The following is a 13,119-nucleotide window of genomic DNA, read 5'->3' as shown; positions in this document are numbered from 1 at the left end:
AGTATGTACACATAAAGGTCAATGCAGAAAATTGAGTTTTTACTTTGTGTGCGAAAACCCTACACTACAAACCAAATTTCGTGCCAGCATCGAATAGGTATAACGTCTCAGCGGACGGCTGGTAATTGGCAATATTTGAATTATGTAGTCACTTATACTGCTACAGTACAGGTAAAATCCTAAAAAATGTGTTTTTTTTTTTGGCAGGAGTACGATAACTAGGCGACAAGAATTGATGCCGGTACTTTGTTTCTTATCAAATACTGAAAACCATATGCTTCTATGCCTTCTAGTTTTTGAGAAAATTGAAAATTAAAGAACTACCTTTTTATCAGATTTGTATTTTGTAGCTATTTTCGTGTTTAAATAAACATAATGCTTGCAAGGAGTATGCCCCCTTGCAACCCCCCTGCTTGGACTCACTATTATAAGATTTGGGGTGGTTGCCAGTTTGTGTATAGGCAAATTTTCTTCAAAATTTAAACGTTTTTTAGAATTCAAAAGAAACTTTGTTCATACCCAACCTTGACCCCACCCCAAATCCTATAGTGTGCCCTAGCAGGGGGTTGCATCTCACTTTGATACGCCTTGTACTTCATATCTATACCATTTATTATTTTCCATTTTTATAAAAAAAAATCGCGAGGTTTTTAGAACCAATTTCAAATGGGCCAAGCGAAGCAACGAAGTTGTCTTATGGCGTTTTTAATTGGCAATCTGGAAGCAAAAAAAAGCAATCTGAAAGCGTTCAATTGGGCAAAACTGACAGTTCTGATTCTGAAAAAAAAGAGAATTTCTCTTCTGATTTTAAAAACAGAATCAGAAGCAGAATCACTCACACATTCAAAGATTAAATGTCAGATGTCACACTTGACAAATGTCATATTTTTTTTTTCATATTTGTTTGGAAATTATACCAGCGGTGAAGTGATTTCTTGAAATTGAAAAAAAATATTATAGAAAATATAACCAAATGGATAATAATATTAAAATTGTTTTAACAAGTGTTCCTAGTTTGTTAGAAACATTATTGGAGTCGTCTTCCTCATCTTCTTCATCGAGTGATGACGATATTATTGCAGTTGATTTTCTCCTGCAGGAGTTTGTCAAAAAACCAAAAGTGGAAAACTTCGTGGAGGATGTAGTTGACAAATATTTGGAGGAACAGGTAATAACATAATTATTATTTATTTCCTGCAAGAGATTTCACTAAGTAAATGTGCATAAATATTCTTAGTTTCGTCAACAATTTCGCATACGACGGAGGACTTGTGAGTTCTTAACTCAAAGATTTGAAATGTCTTCTCATTTCAAAAAGAAAGTGGATTGCGGTGGAAAGCAAGAAATTCCGGCCAAAGTACAAATTCTTGCGTTTCTGTGGTAAGTCCTAAAATATATTTTTATATTTCCTTTAAAATTCTAACACATACATATGTATATGCCTAAACGTTTATAGGTTTGCTGGAAATAAGGATTCCTATCGCGAAGTTGCCAATCTATTTAATATTTCTACTGCCTCAATGTTCAACATTTTGACTCGTCTTCTGGAGTTCTTTTTTGAAGTTTCTCCTAACTTCATTAAATTCCCTGCAACGGATGAAGAAAAGCAGCGAGCAGCAGCGAAATTCGAACAGGTGAGTCACTACAACTTTAGTCTTATTTGTAGTTGCTTCTTACCAATAAACTCTACTTTAGATTGCTGGATTTCCAGGAGTGATAGGGTGCATTGATGGATGCTACATATATGTAAGAAAACCGGCAGGAAAAGTACGGTCAACATATATAAATCGCCATGACCTATTATCTTTGACTCTTCAAGGAATTTGCGATGCTGAAAAGCGTTTCATCGATGTGTTTGTTGGATCTCCCAGTAAAATTCATGATGCAAGAATTTTCCAATTGTCATTTATAAGTCATGATCTTCCTGACATTTGTGGGACAGAATATCACATACTTGGCGATGCTGCATACTCTTTACGGGAGTATATGTTGACTCCATATACCAACAATGGAAACTTGGCAAGTTTGAAGCAAAGATATAATAAAAAGCATAGCCAAACGCGAGTTAAAATAGAAAACTCGTTTTCATTAATAAAGACAAGATTCAGGCAACTGATGCGATTAGATTTTCATTCAGTCGAAAAAATGAGTAAATTCATCCTCGCATGTTGTGTCTTGCACAATTTGTGTATCAACGAAGGAGACATTTGGGATGAAGATATCGATCAACATCGAATCAACAATTTAGAAAATGAAGCCCGATCAAGTGAATCACGATCGAGCGAACCTTTATTGGAACGAGATAATGAGTTACGAGCTTTAGGAGAAGTAAAAAGAACCAGGATTACTAATTTGTTACATTAATATTATATTTAATTAATATCACATTTCTTATTCTCAGTAGGTAAATAAACAAAAAAAAAATCATTCTATGTATGTAAAATAAATAATTAAAATTAAAAATTCATTCTATTAAAAATAAAAATAAAAACTAAAAATAACTTGTTTTCATTAAAACAAAAATCACAAACAAAATAAGTATTGAACATTTTTTTTCATTGGCTTTGTTTTTCTTGTAATTGGCATTAAGATGTCCCACGGTTGTCGTCCACCAGACGGGATAAAATGTCTGCAATTTTATTAATTGCTTGCAGCTTTTCTTCATGGCGCCTTTCCTTGTTTTTTTCCTTAATTTTTGATCTTTCATTGCGATCTGCCATGATGCGCTCCAAAATTTTTTGTTTCTTCAGTGGAGGACTTGGCTGGTGGAGGTTTGGGCTTCTTGATGAGATGAGATGAGGTGTGATGGCGTTAGGTATATCTGAAACCGGTGTGGCAAGTAGCTCCGAAGAAGGCACGGATGGAGAAATATTTCTTGAAGTGGATGGAGATGTTATGGCAGCTGAAGTTGATGGAAGATTTGCTGCGACAGGATGGTCTTCTATTCTTTCAATAATATTTTCCTTTCGGAGCAGCTTGTTTGGCCCTATGCACACCTCCGGCAGTATCGAGTCGTCAGCTTGGATGATCGGGTGCATTGACGACTCAAATGGAATTTGTTTCCTAACTGCCCCGCTTCTCCGGTTATTTTGGAACACGGCTTTGGTTTTGCCAATCACCGTCTTATATCTACCCTCTACTTGCACACCAGACAGATCAATATTAAAGTGTTGGTTTATTTCCAGCGCGAGGAAGCACCACATGTCCTTTTTCTTTCTAAATTTTTTAAGTGGACCAACTTGGCAGTAGTACTCTTTGTAGCGCTGTAACATGAAGTGCGTCTGATCGTCTGACCACTTGAAAATGTCTAAAACAATTATAAAATTTTAATTCCATACTTATTTAACATATTTGATCTTACTTGTTACAGAAGATGGAACGGACACATTGTTTGTTCTTGAAGGCAGCCCGAAGAACTCAGCTACATCTCCATATTGTGCTGCAAACATTTCATGAGCTTCAAAAGTTATGATTAGTGAAATAATGATTTATATACTTCAACAAGTACTTACTGATTCTATCTTGGAGAATTAATTCGTCGAGAGAATTAATATCCTGATTTTCATCTAATATTAAATCACAGGATTCCAAGTTCACCTCATCCATGTTTGCAGCACAAAAACAAATGAAATTTCACGCGAATACACATATTATATGTGACACATGTCAAACTCCACCAATACATTCACACCAAACTTCAGATTCTTCGGAATAAAAAAAACTGTTCAATTGGGATTCCGAATCGAAGAACAATTCCGGATTGCCAATTAAAAACGCCATTAGCGAGACAGAGGACTTAAAAATAGAATTTAAGTCCTGAAAACCCGCCAAGCGGACCAGGTTAAAAAACTGTTAATTTTGGGGAAAATAGTCAAGAAAATGAAAATCTTATAAAATGTAACTTTCTTATTTTCAATTTTCTCGGAAACTATAAGGCATAGAAGCTATGGTTTTCAGTATTTGATAAGAAATTAATTGAGGCAGTTTATTTCATTGATTAATTTTATATTTAAATTCACAGTCTTGGGAAAAATAATATTTAATGTGTTTTTTTTTTTTTAACTTTTATTCCCCAAATTTTGACTTTGAAGTTGAGAACAATTAATTGAAATAATTTTATTTAAAAATTAGAATCAAACGTACAATTCTGACTTTTGAAAAAGGTATCGTTCACAACTGTAAGTGTTGCCGTTGTTTTTTTATAATTTTTTTTTTTGTTTTATGTGATATTTTAAAAAATTGCCCCTCCCGCCTAAACGGGGAGAGATAAACCCTCCCTCTCCCATGGTAAAAAAATATTGTATTGAACTCCTCTACAAAATACCGTTATCAATTCTTGTCGCCTAAGCTATCGTACTCTCCCCTTTTTATTTATTCGTTTAGTACGCAGCTGAAGCAAAACGAAATTTTCCATACAAAAATTCGATAACGAAATTTAATATGTATTGTTTTTGCTCTTAAACTTATTTTCTCGTGTTTTTTTTTTTGTATTTTTATTATTTTTACTTCGCTATAATACCCGATGGTATTTTTTTGTTAACATGTTCGCTGTTGACTTTGGAGACTTCAAAATGGTTTCCAAAGCAAAAAATCATATTTTCTAATATCGTTTTCTATTTGCTTTTGAGATTTTTGTGTAAAAATCTCAGATTTTCCACTGCAAATAGAACATGAAATCTAGTTTTGTAATTGTGTACGAAATCTGTGCGTATAAAAAAAAACCTTTAAAGAAAAACAACAACAAATGTTCAGACAAATGCCAAACAGAGGAGTGTGTGTGAAAGTGCGTGTGCTTGTATGCGTGAATCTTGATAAAAACCCAGATTCAGATTTTTTAATCTAAGATTCATTTTTTTGAATCTCAATCCGCAAATAGATCATGAAATCTGAGATTTTTTTCCACTTTTTCCCCCTCTTCACTCCCCACGGGTCGTTTGAACGCGACACTACTCGAAATGTCTTGCACTCCAGATTTTTTGATACAGAAATGTTCCTTGGGGTCTACATAGTAAGAAAAAAAGATTTTTTTAAATTTTGTATCTAGCGAATAGCTTTTGGGGCTTGATTAGTTATGAAAAAAGTATACTTTTACGTATTTTCACTCACGTTTTGGTTAATAACTCTGTTAATAATAACGATAAAAACTTTAATAATGATAAAAACAAAATATGATTCTTTTTAACGGCGTTTTAATAAAATTGCCATCATTTTTATGTCTTCAGATATTCAAATCTAAATCCATTCATTTTTTCTGCCCTATTCGATTTCACTAATCAAAAAATTTTTTTTATAGAAGTCAGAGTATACTTTTCTTATGGTTTTTCGTATGCTGAACACGAATCCGAAGTCTATCACATCACGTTTTTGAGATTTTACCGTTAGAAAATCAAAAATACGCTTTTTTAACAGTTTTTGTAAGCATTGAATAATTGTACATAGAAATAGACACCCAGGGAAATATCCGCTTTTATTCTCGATGTCTCTAGTGTCGAGTATCTTGCGTGTTTACGTTTGTGTATTAAAAAAATTAAGAAAAGCAAATCCAACAATCCAAAAGCAAATCGAAAAACCCAAAATCAAATTATAAACAGCTTATATGGATAGAAGTTCTATTAATATTTGAGTCGAGATAGCCTAGAGGATGTGGTGACTGTACTTAACTTGGTGACAACTTAACCTGTCTAGGTTTGAATCTGAAAGGAAAAATGAAATTGTTTTTTTTTTGTTCTTTACATTACTAGAATAAAAATTAATTAAATGTGTCAAAAAAGTCGCTGCATTGTGATTAAAAAAAAAAACAATTTTAATATATATGACTGTATTCGAACTTAGGTCGGTAGAACGACTACGTGCAAAATTAAAAACTGTGATGGCATCATTTCCTGCATCGCGACATTTACTAACCATATATGGATCGAACTAGATGTTAGGCCAAATTTATCTTCTTCAAGTCTACAATGCCCTTTAAAAAACTTGCCTAGAATTGGAAGAAAAATACAGGTAGGTTGAAATTTTTTATTGCATTAATTTGAATTCAAATTTAAAATACATACCTAAAAAACAAGGTTAACTGGAATTATCGAGAAGGAAACGACAATGGATCATTTTGTGACATATTTTTTGAAATTTACCGAAAAAGGAGAAACTTGGCTTCTTTGCGATGATTTAAAGAACAGTATAAAACCAGTCAAAAATGATTCGGTAATAAACCCAATGGCAGCCTTTTATATACGGGAATAAGGTATAATGAAGAAACTGTAAATTCACAACTTTTTTATGACAGTTCATGTTTATTTCAGACATGGAAATGCAAACCAGACTATAATAACATAAAACCAAAACCGAATTAGATGCCAGAACTAGATGGTACCACACTAGAAGCAGCAGCTTTCAAATAAAAAAAGAATCACCAGAATCGTTTCACCATGTCGAAAGTTCTGAGGTAACAAACATTAAAATAAGGAGTCAAATTGAGAACCTCCTCTTTTTTGGTTGGTTGTAAATAATATAACCAAGGGTTGTAAAAAAATATTGTAAAGTAAAATTCACGTAACTAACTAAAAAAATCATTTTTATTTTTAGCTCACTCTTTCTTTTTTTCTGAACAATTTCGAAGATAGCAGTGGGGGACCTTTGATTGATTGTCCTTCGGAGACTCAAATTCTGTGCGAACAACTTCACTGTCCAATCGCTATTAAGGTAAGCATTTGTGTTCACCTACAATTATTTGAGCACATCTATACAACAACCACACTGTTTTTTTCTTTTTTTATTGCCAACTTAAGAGAGGAAATCTCTTCACATGAAATCGATGACGAGAAAAAGAGCCCAACTGATTCAATCAGAATTTCAAAATTCTAATGATTGTGTTTATTTTGAAAAGTTATGAAGATAAAATCATTATCAAAATAATCTTTGAGATAAATGAATATTCATGAAACAAGGTGGAAGCAGTTGCACGAATTATTTAAACCAAACCGAGACGCTTTGAAACGCGAACTTAAATTTGAAGCAGATAAATTACGGATGCTTGTTACGAGCACGAGAGGGAAATGCTTCGTCAGGGTAATTATTTTGAGTTAAGTTTGAACTCGTTTTATATTATTTTAAAATCTTTCCAAGCAGGATAACGAGCTCAAGAAAATAGATTGTTAATACCGAACCAAGGCGAAGAATTTATGAATCCAGAAGAGGAAACGCACATGCCACCAAAACAACTTTAGATATACATTTTTAGTTTCCGAAAATATTCAGCTGATTGATTGAGTGAAAAAGAAAAACAAGTTCTGTAAGAAGTGTTCCTAGAAAAAAAAAATCATGTGTGCAATTCACACGTGGTAGAAGTGAAACCTTAAAAATTATTTTTCTTGTATAAAATGTACCTTTTTTTATTCTATATCTTTTATATGACAACCTTATAAATTAAAAAATAATAAATTTTAAATCATCTGAAAGCTTATTATTTCACCTTTTATTTGACTTTTCAATCATGTTTCTACTATGCCTACAAAAAAAGTAAGAATTTTTTAAAGTCAACCATCTCGAAATTTGAAACTGAGATTACGGTACTTCCTACACTGGTGGCTGGTCATCGGCAACAGATTTCCACAGGTGTTTTGAGGTATTTTTCAATTTTTTCAATTTAAGATTGTGTAACTTGTAGAGCACGCACCGTTATGTGTGATATATCAAATAAAAGTTTATGTTATCAGCATGCGTATCAAAGTTAAATCAAATTTGTATGTGCACTAGATCAAAAGATATAACGTGTGCAGGAAAAGAACATCTTTTTACCGTTATCTCAGAATTTTGAATATGAAATTAATTGAAACTGTGTACAATTATAATTTATTTAATTACCTATCTACAGTACAAATTTCATTCATCTATTTTTTAAAACAAAAAAGTTATAACAAGTTGAAGTCGTGTCGCGTTTTCGTTTCATCTTGTTTCAAATCACTACGATACTAAAGAAGTTTTCACTTCAAAAATATTACATGGTATAGGTATACCTACTTATTTATAAATTATTTTTATTTTGTATCCTTAGTTTATATTACATTTGTAGTAAGTTTAAAAAAATGCATAAATTCTTCATGTGGCGCAAAGGCTCCACACCCAAAGTGGTCTTTCTAACTTAGTTCCAGTCACTACTGTGATTCAAACCGCCGCAGTTTGTTACATCACAGTGAGCCTGAACAAGTTTAAGGTTGACCTAAAATGACGACAAAAACTAAAGATGAGGCTTTGTTCTTGAAGGCCTCAGCAATAATAATCCGTTTTTACCAAAATCGGATTAGCTTCCTCTTTCGAGATACCCCCCTTAAATGTGTTTTTTTTCGAGAAAAATTCATATCAACGCAAGGCTCGACTACGATAACTTAGGCGCCGAGAATTGAAAACTTTTTTTAGTAGAGGTATTCAATACAATCATTTTTGGTCTTGGGAGGGAGGGTCTATGTCCCCCCTCTAGGCGGGAGGGGCAGTTTTCTAAAAAATCAAGCAAAAAATTATTAAAAAACAATGGCAACATTAACAGTTATGAATGATACCTTTTTCAAAAGCTAGAATTGTACACTTAATTAAAGTTTTTAAACCAAGTCATTTTAAACAGTTGTTTTCGAAATAATCGATTCCAAAGTCAACAATTGTGAAAAAGAAGTTTAAAAAAAAATACATTGAATACTATTTTGTCAAGACTTTGGGTTTCATTACGGGATAAATTGATAAAGTAAACTACCTCAATAAATTCTTTATCAAATACTGAAAACCATATGTTTCTATGCCTTCTAGTTTTTGAGAAAATTGAATAATAGGAAAACTACTTTCTTTATCAGGCTCACTAATGAGCGTTCTGGTACCACACTGGTACTAAGAAATTTTATTTTTAAGGTCCAATTTTAAATGGAAATAAAACAAATTCATGGAATCGAAGTAGATTAAGCACAGTACTTTTTAATTTTTGATAATGGCAAAGCAAAATAGCCAAGAAAATAAAAATAAGATAAAGAAAGTAGTTTTCGTATTTTTCAATTTTCTCAAAAACTAGAAGGCATAGAAACATATGGTTTTCAGTATTTGATAAGGAATTTATTGAGGTAGTTTACTTTATCAATTTATCCCGTAATGAAACCCAAAGTCTTGACAAAATAGTATTCAATGTATTTTTTTTAAACTTCTTTTTCACAATTGTTGACTTTGGAATCGATTATTTCGAAAACAACTGTTTAAAATAACTTGTTTTAAAAACTATAATTAAGTGTACAATTCTAGCTTTTGAAAAAGGTATCATTCCTAACTGTAAGTGTTGCCATTGTTTTTTGATAATTTTTTGTTTGATTTTTTAGAAAACTGCCCCTCCCGCCTAAAGGGGGGGCATAGACCCTCCCTCCCAAGACCAAAAATGATTCTATTGAATACCTCAACTAAAAACCGTTTTCAATTCTCGGCGCCTAAGTTATCGTAGTCGAGCCTTGCGTTGATATGAATTTTTCTCGAAAAAAACACGTTTAAGGGGGGTATCTCGAAAAAGGAAGCTAATCCGATTTTGGTAAAAACGGATTATTATTGCTGAGGCCTTCAGGAACAAAGCCTCATCTTTAGTTTTTGTCGTCATTTTAGGTCAACCTTAAACTTGTTCAGGCTCACTGTATACAAATGGAGAAACACAAATGAAAATAAGTGATAAAACTAAGTGATACCACTTTAAACAGTTCCATAAGATTTAACCCAGGCGAGGTTCCACTGAGGAATGTACCCACAGTAGGTACAGATAATAAGGTAATATCTTCCGAATTTCTATTTTAATTCAAGTATTCAAAACAAAATGTGAAAAGGTCAAACCAGTTTTTGGGTGTCCAGAACTCAGCAGTAAGGCAGAAAAGATTCTTAATTTTTTGGTGGAGCCAAAGAACAAAGCGTTTATTTACATTAAATGAAAGAAAGTAAAAGTAAGAAGACACCTCTCATTGAGAAGGTTTCTACAATTTTATAAAATTATTCTCATTACCATTTGTTTTTAGTTCAAACGAATGATGCATGAAATGTTAGAGCCACGCATATTGCGTCGTTTTAAATACTTCTGGGGCTTCGTGTCTGGTGACAACAAGTTTCTTGGCATAACTACCTCAAGGTTAGTGCAATTAACTTTAAAAATTCCGTTTTTCATTTTTGACTGGAGCTGTGTAATCTTTGAATTTTACTTTTAATTAACATAAAATCCCCACGCATTTAAATAAGATAAATCCAATTAACAAACAGCTTTTTTTTTACTTATGTAGCATTATTATTTCGCCTAGCTAATTCTTATGACATTCATTGCAAAAGAAAACAATAGTTAATCCTTTTATTTTGATTTAGGTCCATATTTAATTTTCTTTCGTGGAGTGATTCAGTCTGGAAACCAGCACATGCACCAGAAACAGCACCAGCACGAAACCCAGCAAAGCTAAGTGTACCAGTCCCATCGTTACAATAAATAACCCCGAAATGATGCGTCTATGTTTCCTACTTCGAAGAAACGTATTAGGGTAAACTACCCAGTGACCGACACCCTTGCCAGTTACCGACACCTGGCACAGTTTTTCTGTTTTTTTTAGGTTTTGTTAGGGTGTAGCGTACGAAAACTATTTTTAACGCGTTCAGGCATGTATATTCCATCGGAAAACACTTTACTTCATAGTTGGTAGTGATTGGTTTTGTTGTAATAAAAGGGGCAAGTTTCGAACCTCTGTGAAGTGCATGAAACTTGAGAAATTCTTAAGAAAGACGTAAGTACAAATCATTGTTTAAACAATATATCTGTATATGGTACAAAAATTAAAATTGAATATTTTGTTAGAGAATTGCTTTGTAGATCTATTTCAATTTAAGTTATTACAAAAATAATAACATAATTTAATTTTACGTGGGGTGTTCATAACTAGAATATAATGTTCAACGAAATTCAGTGACCGACACTGGTGTCCATAACTGGCGCAATTAGACACTTAGATTAGTTATGGACACCCTTCTTTTTCTGCACAATAGCAGTAGGTATAAACGATCTCGCCGAATAGGCCCAATTATTTTCAAACCACTTTTTGTTTGCTCCTAAGGCCTAGTTTACAGTTCACCGTGTAAAAACACAAAAGATTCAAAGCATCGCGTAGTGCTTTTAAATAAGTTAATAAAGTGGGTTTCCTTTCGACTGTGTAAAATTACTTTAAAAAAGTGTGAAAGGAATCTGAAAACGATTCATTCGATTTATGCACACTTTAAAAACTTAGACCTTGTTTGCCTATTTTTATTTCCCTTAAGTTCACACATACTTACTAGCTTTTAATTTACAAAGAAAACTTCTACCTTCAAGTTTGAGGTCAAATCTTCTTTGTGTTTCTAAATCTTTCTTTTTAATTTTAAGGCATGTTACGTTTTGTCTGGGTCCTTATTCTGGTTCTGTGAAAAAATGAAATGATAAAATTTTCACCATCGGAGTTTTCATTCGACTTTTCATTTTATCATTCCATTTCTGCTTTTAAGCTACCTGTCCCTACATTTTTCTACTGATTAAATAGATACGGCAATAGTCAAAACGTTAACGTATGATCGTAAAATTATAATTTTTGACGTATTCTATGGCAACTTTTAATTTTCTTGTTAAAAAAAGAATGTATTTCCTTTTTATATCAAAATTTGTGTCTTGATATATGTATGTAGGTAGGTACATAGTTCAACGGTTGTTTGTATTGCTCGACTACTTATCTTTTTATGTTGGCTTGAGCTCCTTTTTACTTGCGATATAGGTACTATATATCAAGTTATGCATTCGTACAAAAAAAAAAAGTTGAGATATCATTTTTCCATGACATTACGATGGTAGACAATGCCAAAAAAGTGGGTCCCGGAAGTCCGTCTGTCTGTCTGTCTGTCTGTCTGTCTGTCTGTCTGTCTGTCAGTCTGTCTGTCTGTCTGTCTGTATAAGGAGCTACAGCCTAAACGGATGGACCGATCAATGTAAAACTTGCTATGTAGTGTTATTTGGCGACTCTCCAGAGGGGTTTTTGGAATTAATTTTTTTGGACCAAAAATAACGGTACTTGTCATATACCGATTTTAGTAAAATTGAAATATCTCGAAAACGGCTCCAACGATTTTGTTTAAAAAATTCAAATATGAGTTTTAAGATAAGGTCTATCTTTCAATGAAAAAATTTTTTTTTGAAAATCATTATTAACGGTACCTGCCATAGAACCGTTTTTTTCAAATCCGATTATCTCCGAAACCGCTTTTTCGATTTCAACGAAACTTTTTGTGAAGAAGCATTTATATAATTTAAGTATAAGCCAAAAATTAAATTTTGAAAAAAATAATTTTTGGATTATTAAAAAAATTTTGAAATTTTTTTTTTGAAAAATCAAATTTTTGAAAACGGGATATTGAATGTTTTTGAAATTTTGTTTCTAGATGTTGATTAGTGATTTCTACAAAATGGCATACCAATTTTATTTTAAAACTTTTTTTCCAAAAAATTATTTATAAAAAATTACATCGGCACAACAAAGAGAGCATTAGATAAGAGAATTGCTGAACATAAAGCTGACATTAAAAATAAAAGAGAATCAACTGGACTATCACAACACATATTGGAAACGGGACATGCTGCAGACATCGAAAACGTAAAGATCTTGGACAAAGAAAGAAAGAGCAGTACGAGATTTACACTAGAAAGTCTGAGAATACAACAAAAGAGAGCATATTCGATGAATTTGAAAGAAGACATCGACAGTACCAACTCGATATATAACACCGCCATTCTGTGATATTTATGTTGTGCGTTAAGATGTTAAAAAATTTTTTATTGTTAAATTGTGATGTTTTTAATTTATTAAATCTTATGTTAATTTATTTAAAAGTATAAAACTAAATTTTGATTAAAAATATATAAAAATGCAATAAAAATAAAAAAATAATGTAAGTTAAAAATATTCTAATTTTAAAATTCAAACGAATAAAGAATTGTTATTTTATATATGTATGTAGACGTAATAATAAAGCGCCCCTGAAGATGCTGAGAAACTCCAGCGAAACGTCGGGACAAAAATTTATGTTTTAATTTTTTATTTACATAAACAAATCAAT

At 32.2% G+C, this 13,119-nt stretch overlaps 2 protein-coding genes and 1 long non-coding RNA gene across 5 annotated transcripts; 2 read left to right on the top strand and 1 right to left on the bottom strand.

The window, feature by feature from the left end:
• The first annotated feature begins 635 nt into the window (after positions 1-635).
• LOC129906897 (putative nuclease HARBI1) lies at positions 636-2,455 on the top strand. The gene is made up of 4 exons (XM_055982890.1): positions 636-1,168; positions 1,238-1,380; positions 1,457-1,634; positions 1,696-2,455. Exons 1-4 carry the CDS (start codon positions 974-976, stop codon positions 2,362-2,364), a joined length of 1,185 nt encoding a protein of 394 aa, XP_055838865.1. The 5' UTR covers positions 636-973; the 3' UTR covers positions 2,365-2,455.
• On the bottom strand, positions 2,403-3,606 carry LOC129906901 (uncharacterized). Its single transcript, XM_055982898.1, has 3 exons — positions 3,513-3,606; positions 3,362-3,457; positions 2,403-3,307 (listed from the first exon to the last, which is right to left on the bottom strand). Exons 1-3 carry the CDS (start codon positions 3,604-3,606, stop codon positions 2,586-2,588), a joined length of 912 nt encoding a protein of 303 aa, XP_055838873.1. The 3' UTR covers positions 2,403-2,585.
• A 2,378-nt stretch (positions 3,607-5,984) lies between these two features.
• On the top strand, positions 5,985-7,405 carry LOC129906918 (uncharacterized). 3 transcript variants are annotated; one of them, XR_008770885.1, is made up of 4 exons: positions 5,985-6,241; positions 6,300-6,442; positions 6,583-6,699; positions 6,786-7,405. It is a non-coding gene; the product is annotated as an uncharacterized LOC129906918 (long non-coding RNA). The 3 variants fall into 3 exon arrangements; XR_008770886.1 differs by having other exon boundaries at positions 5,985-6,442; positions 6,786-7,065; positions 7,126-7,405; XR_008770884.1 differs by having other exon boundaries at positions 5,985-6,442.
• The last annotated feature ends 5,714 nt before the right edge of the window (positions 7,406-13,119 follow it).

This window comes from Episyrphus balteatus, chromosome 1 (genome assembly GCF_945859705.1).
Source record: "Episyrphus balteatus chromosome 1, idEpiBalt1.1, whole genome shotgun sequence".
Taxonomy (NCBI): Eukaryota; Metazoa; Arthropoda; class Insecta; order Diptera; family Syrphidae; genus Episyrphus; species Episyrphus balteatus.
This window is presented reverse-complemented; position numbering and strand designations above follow the sequence as displayed.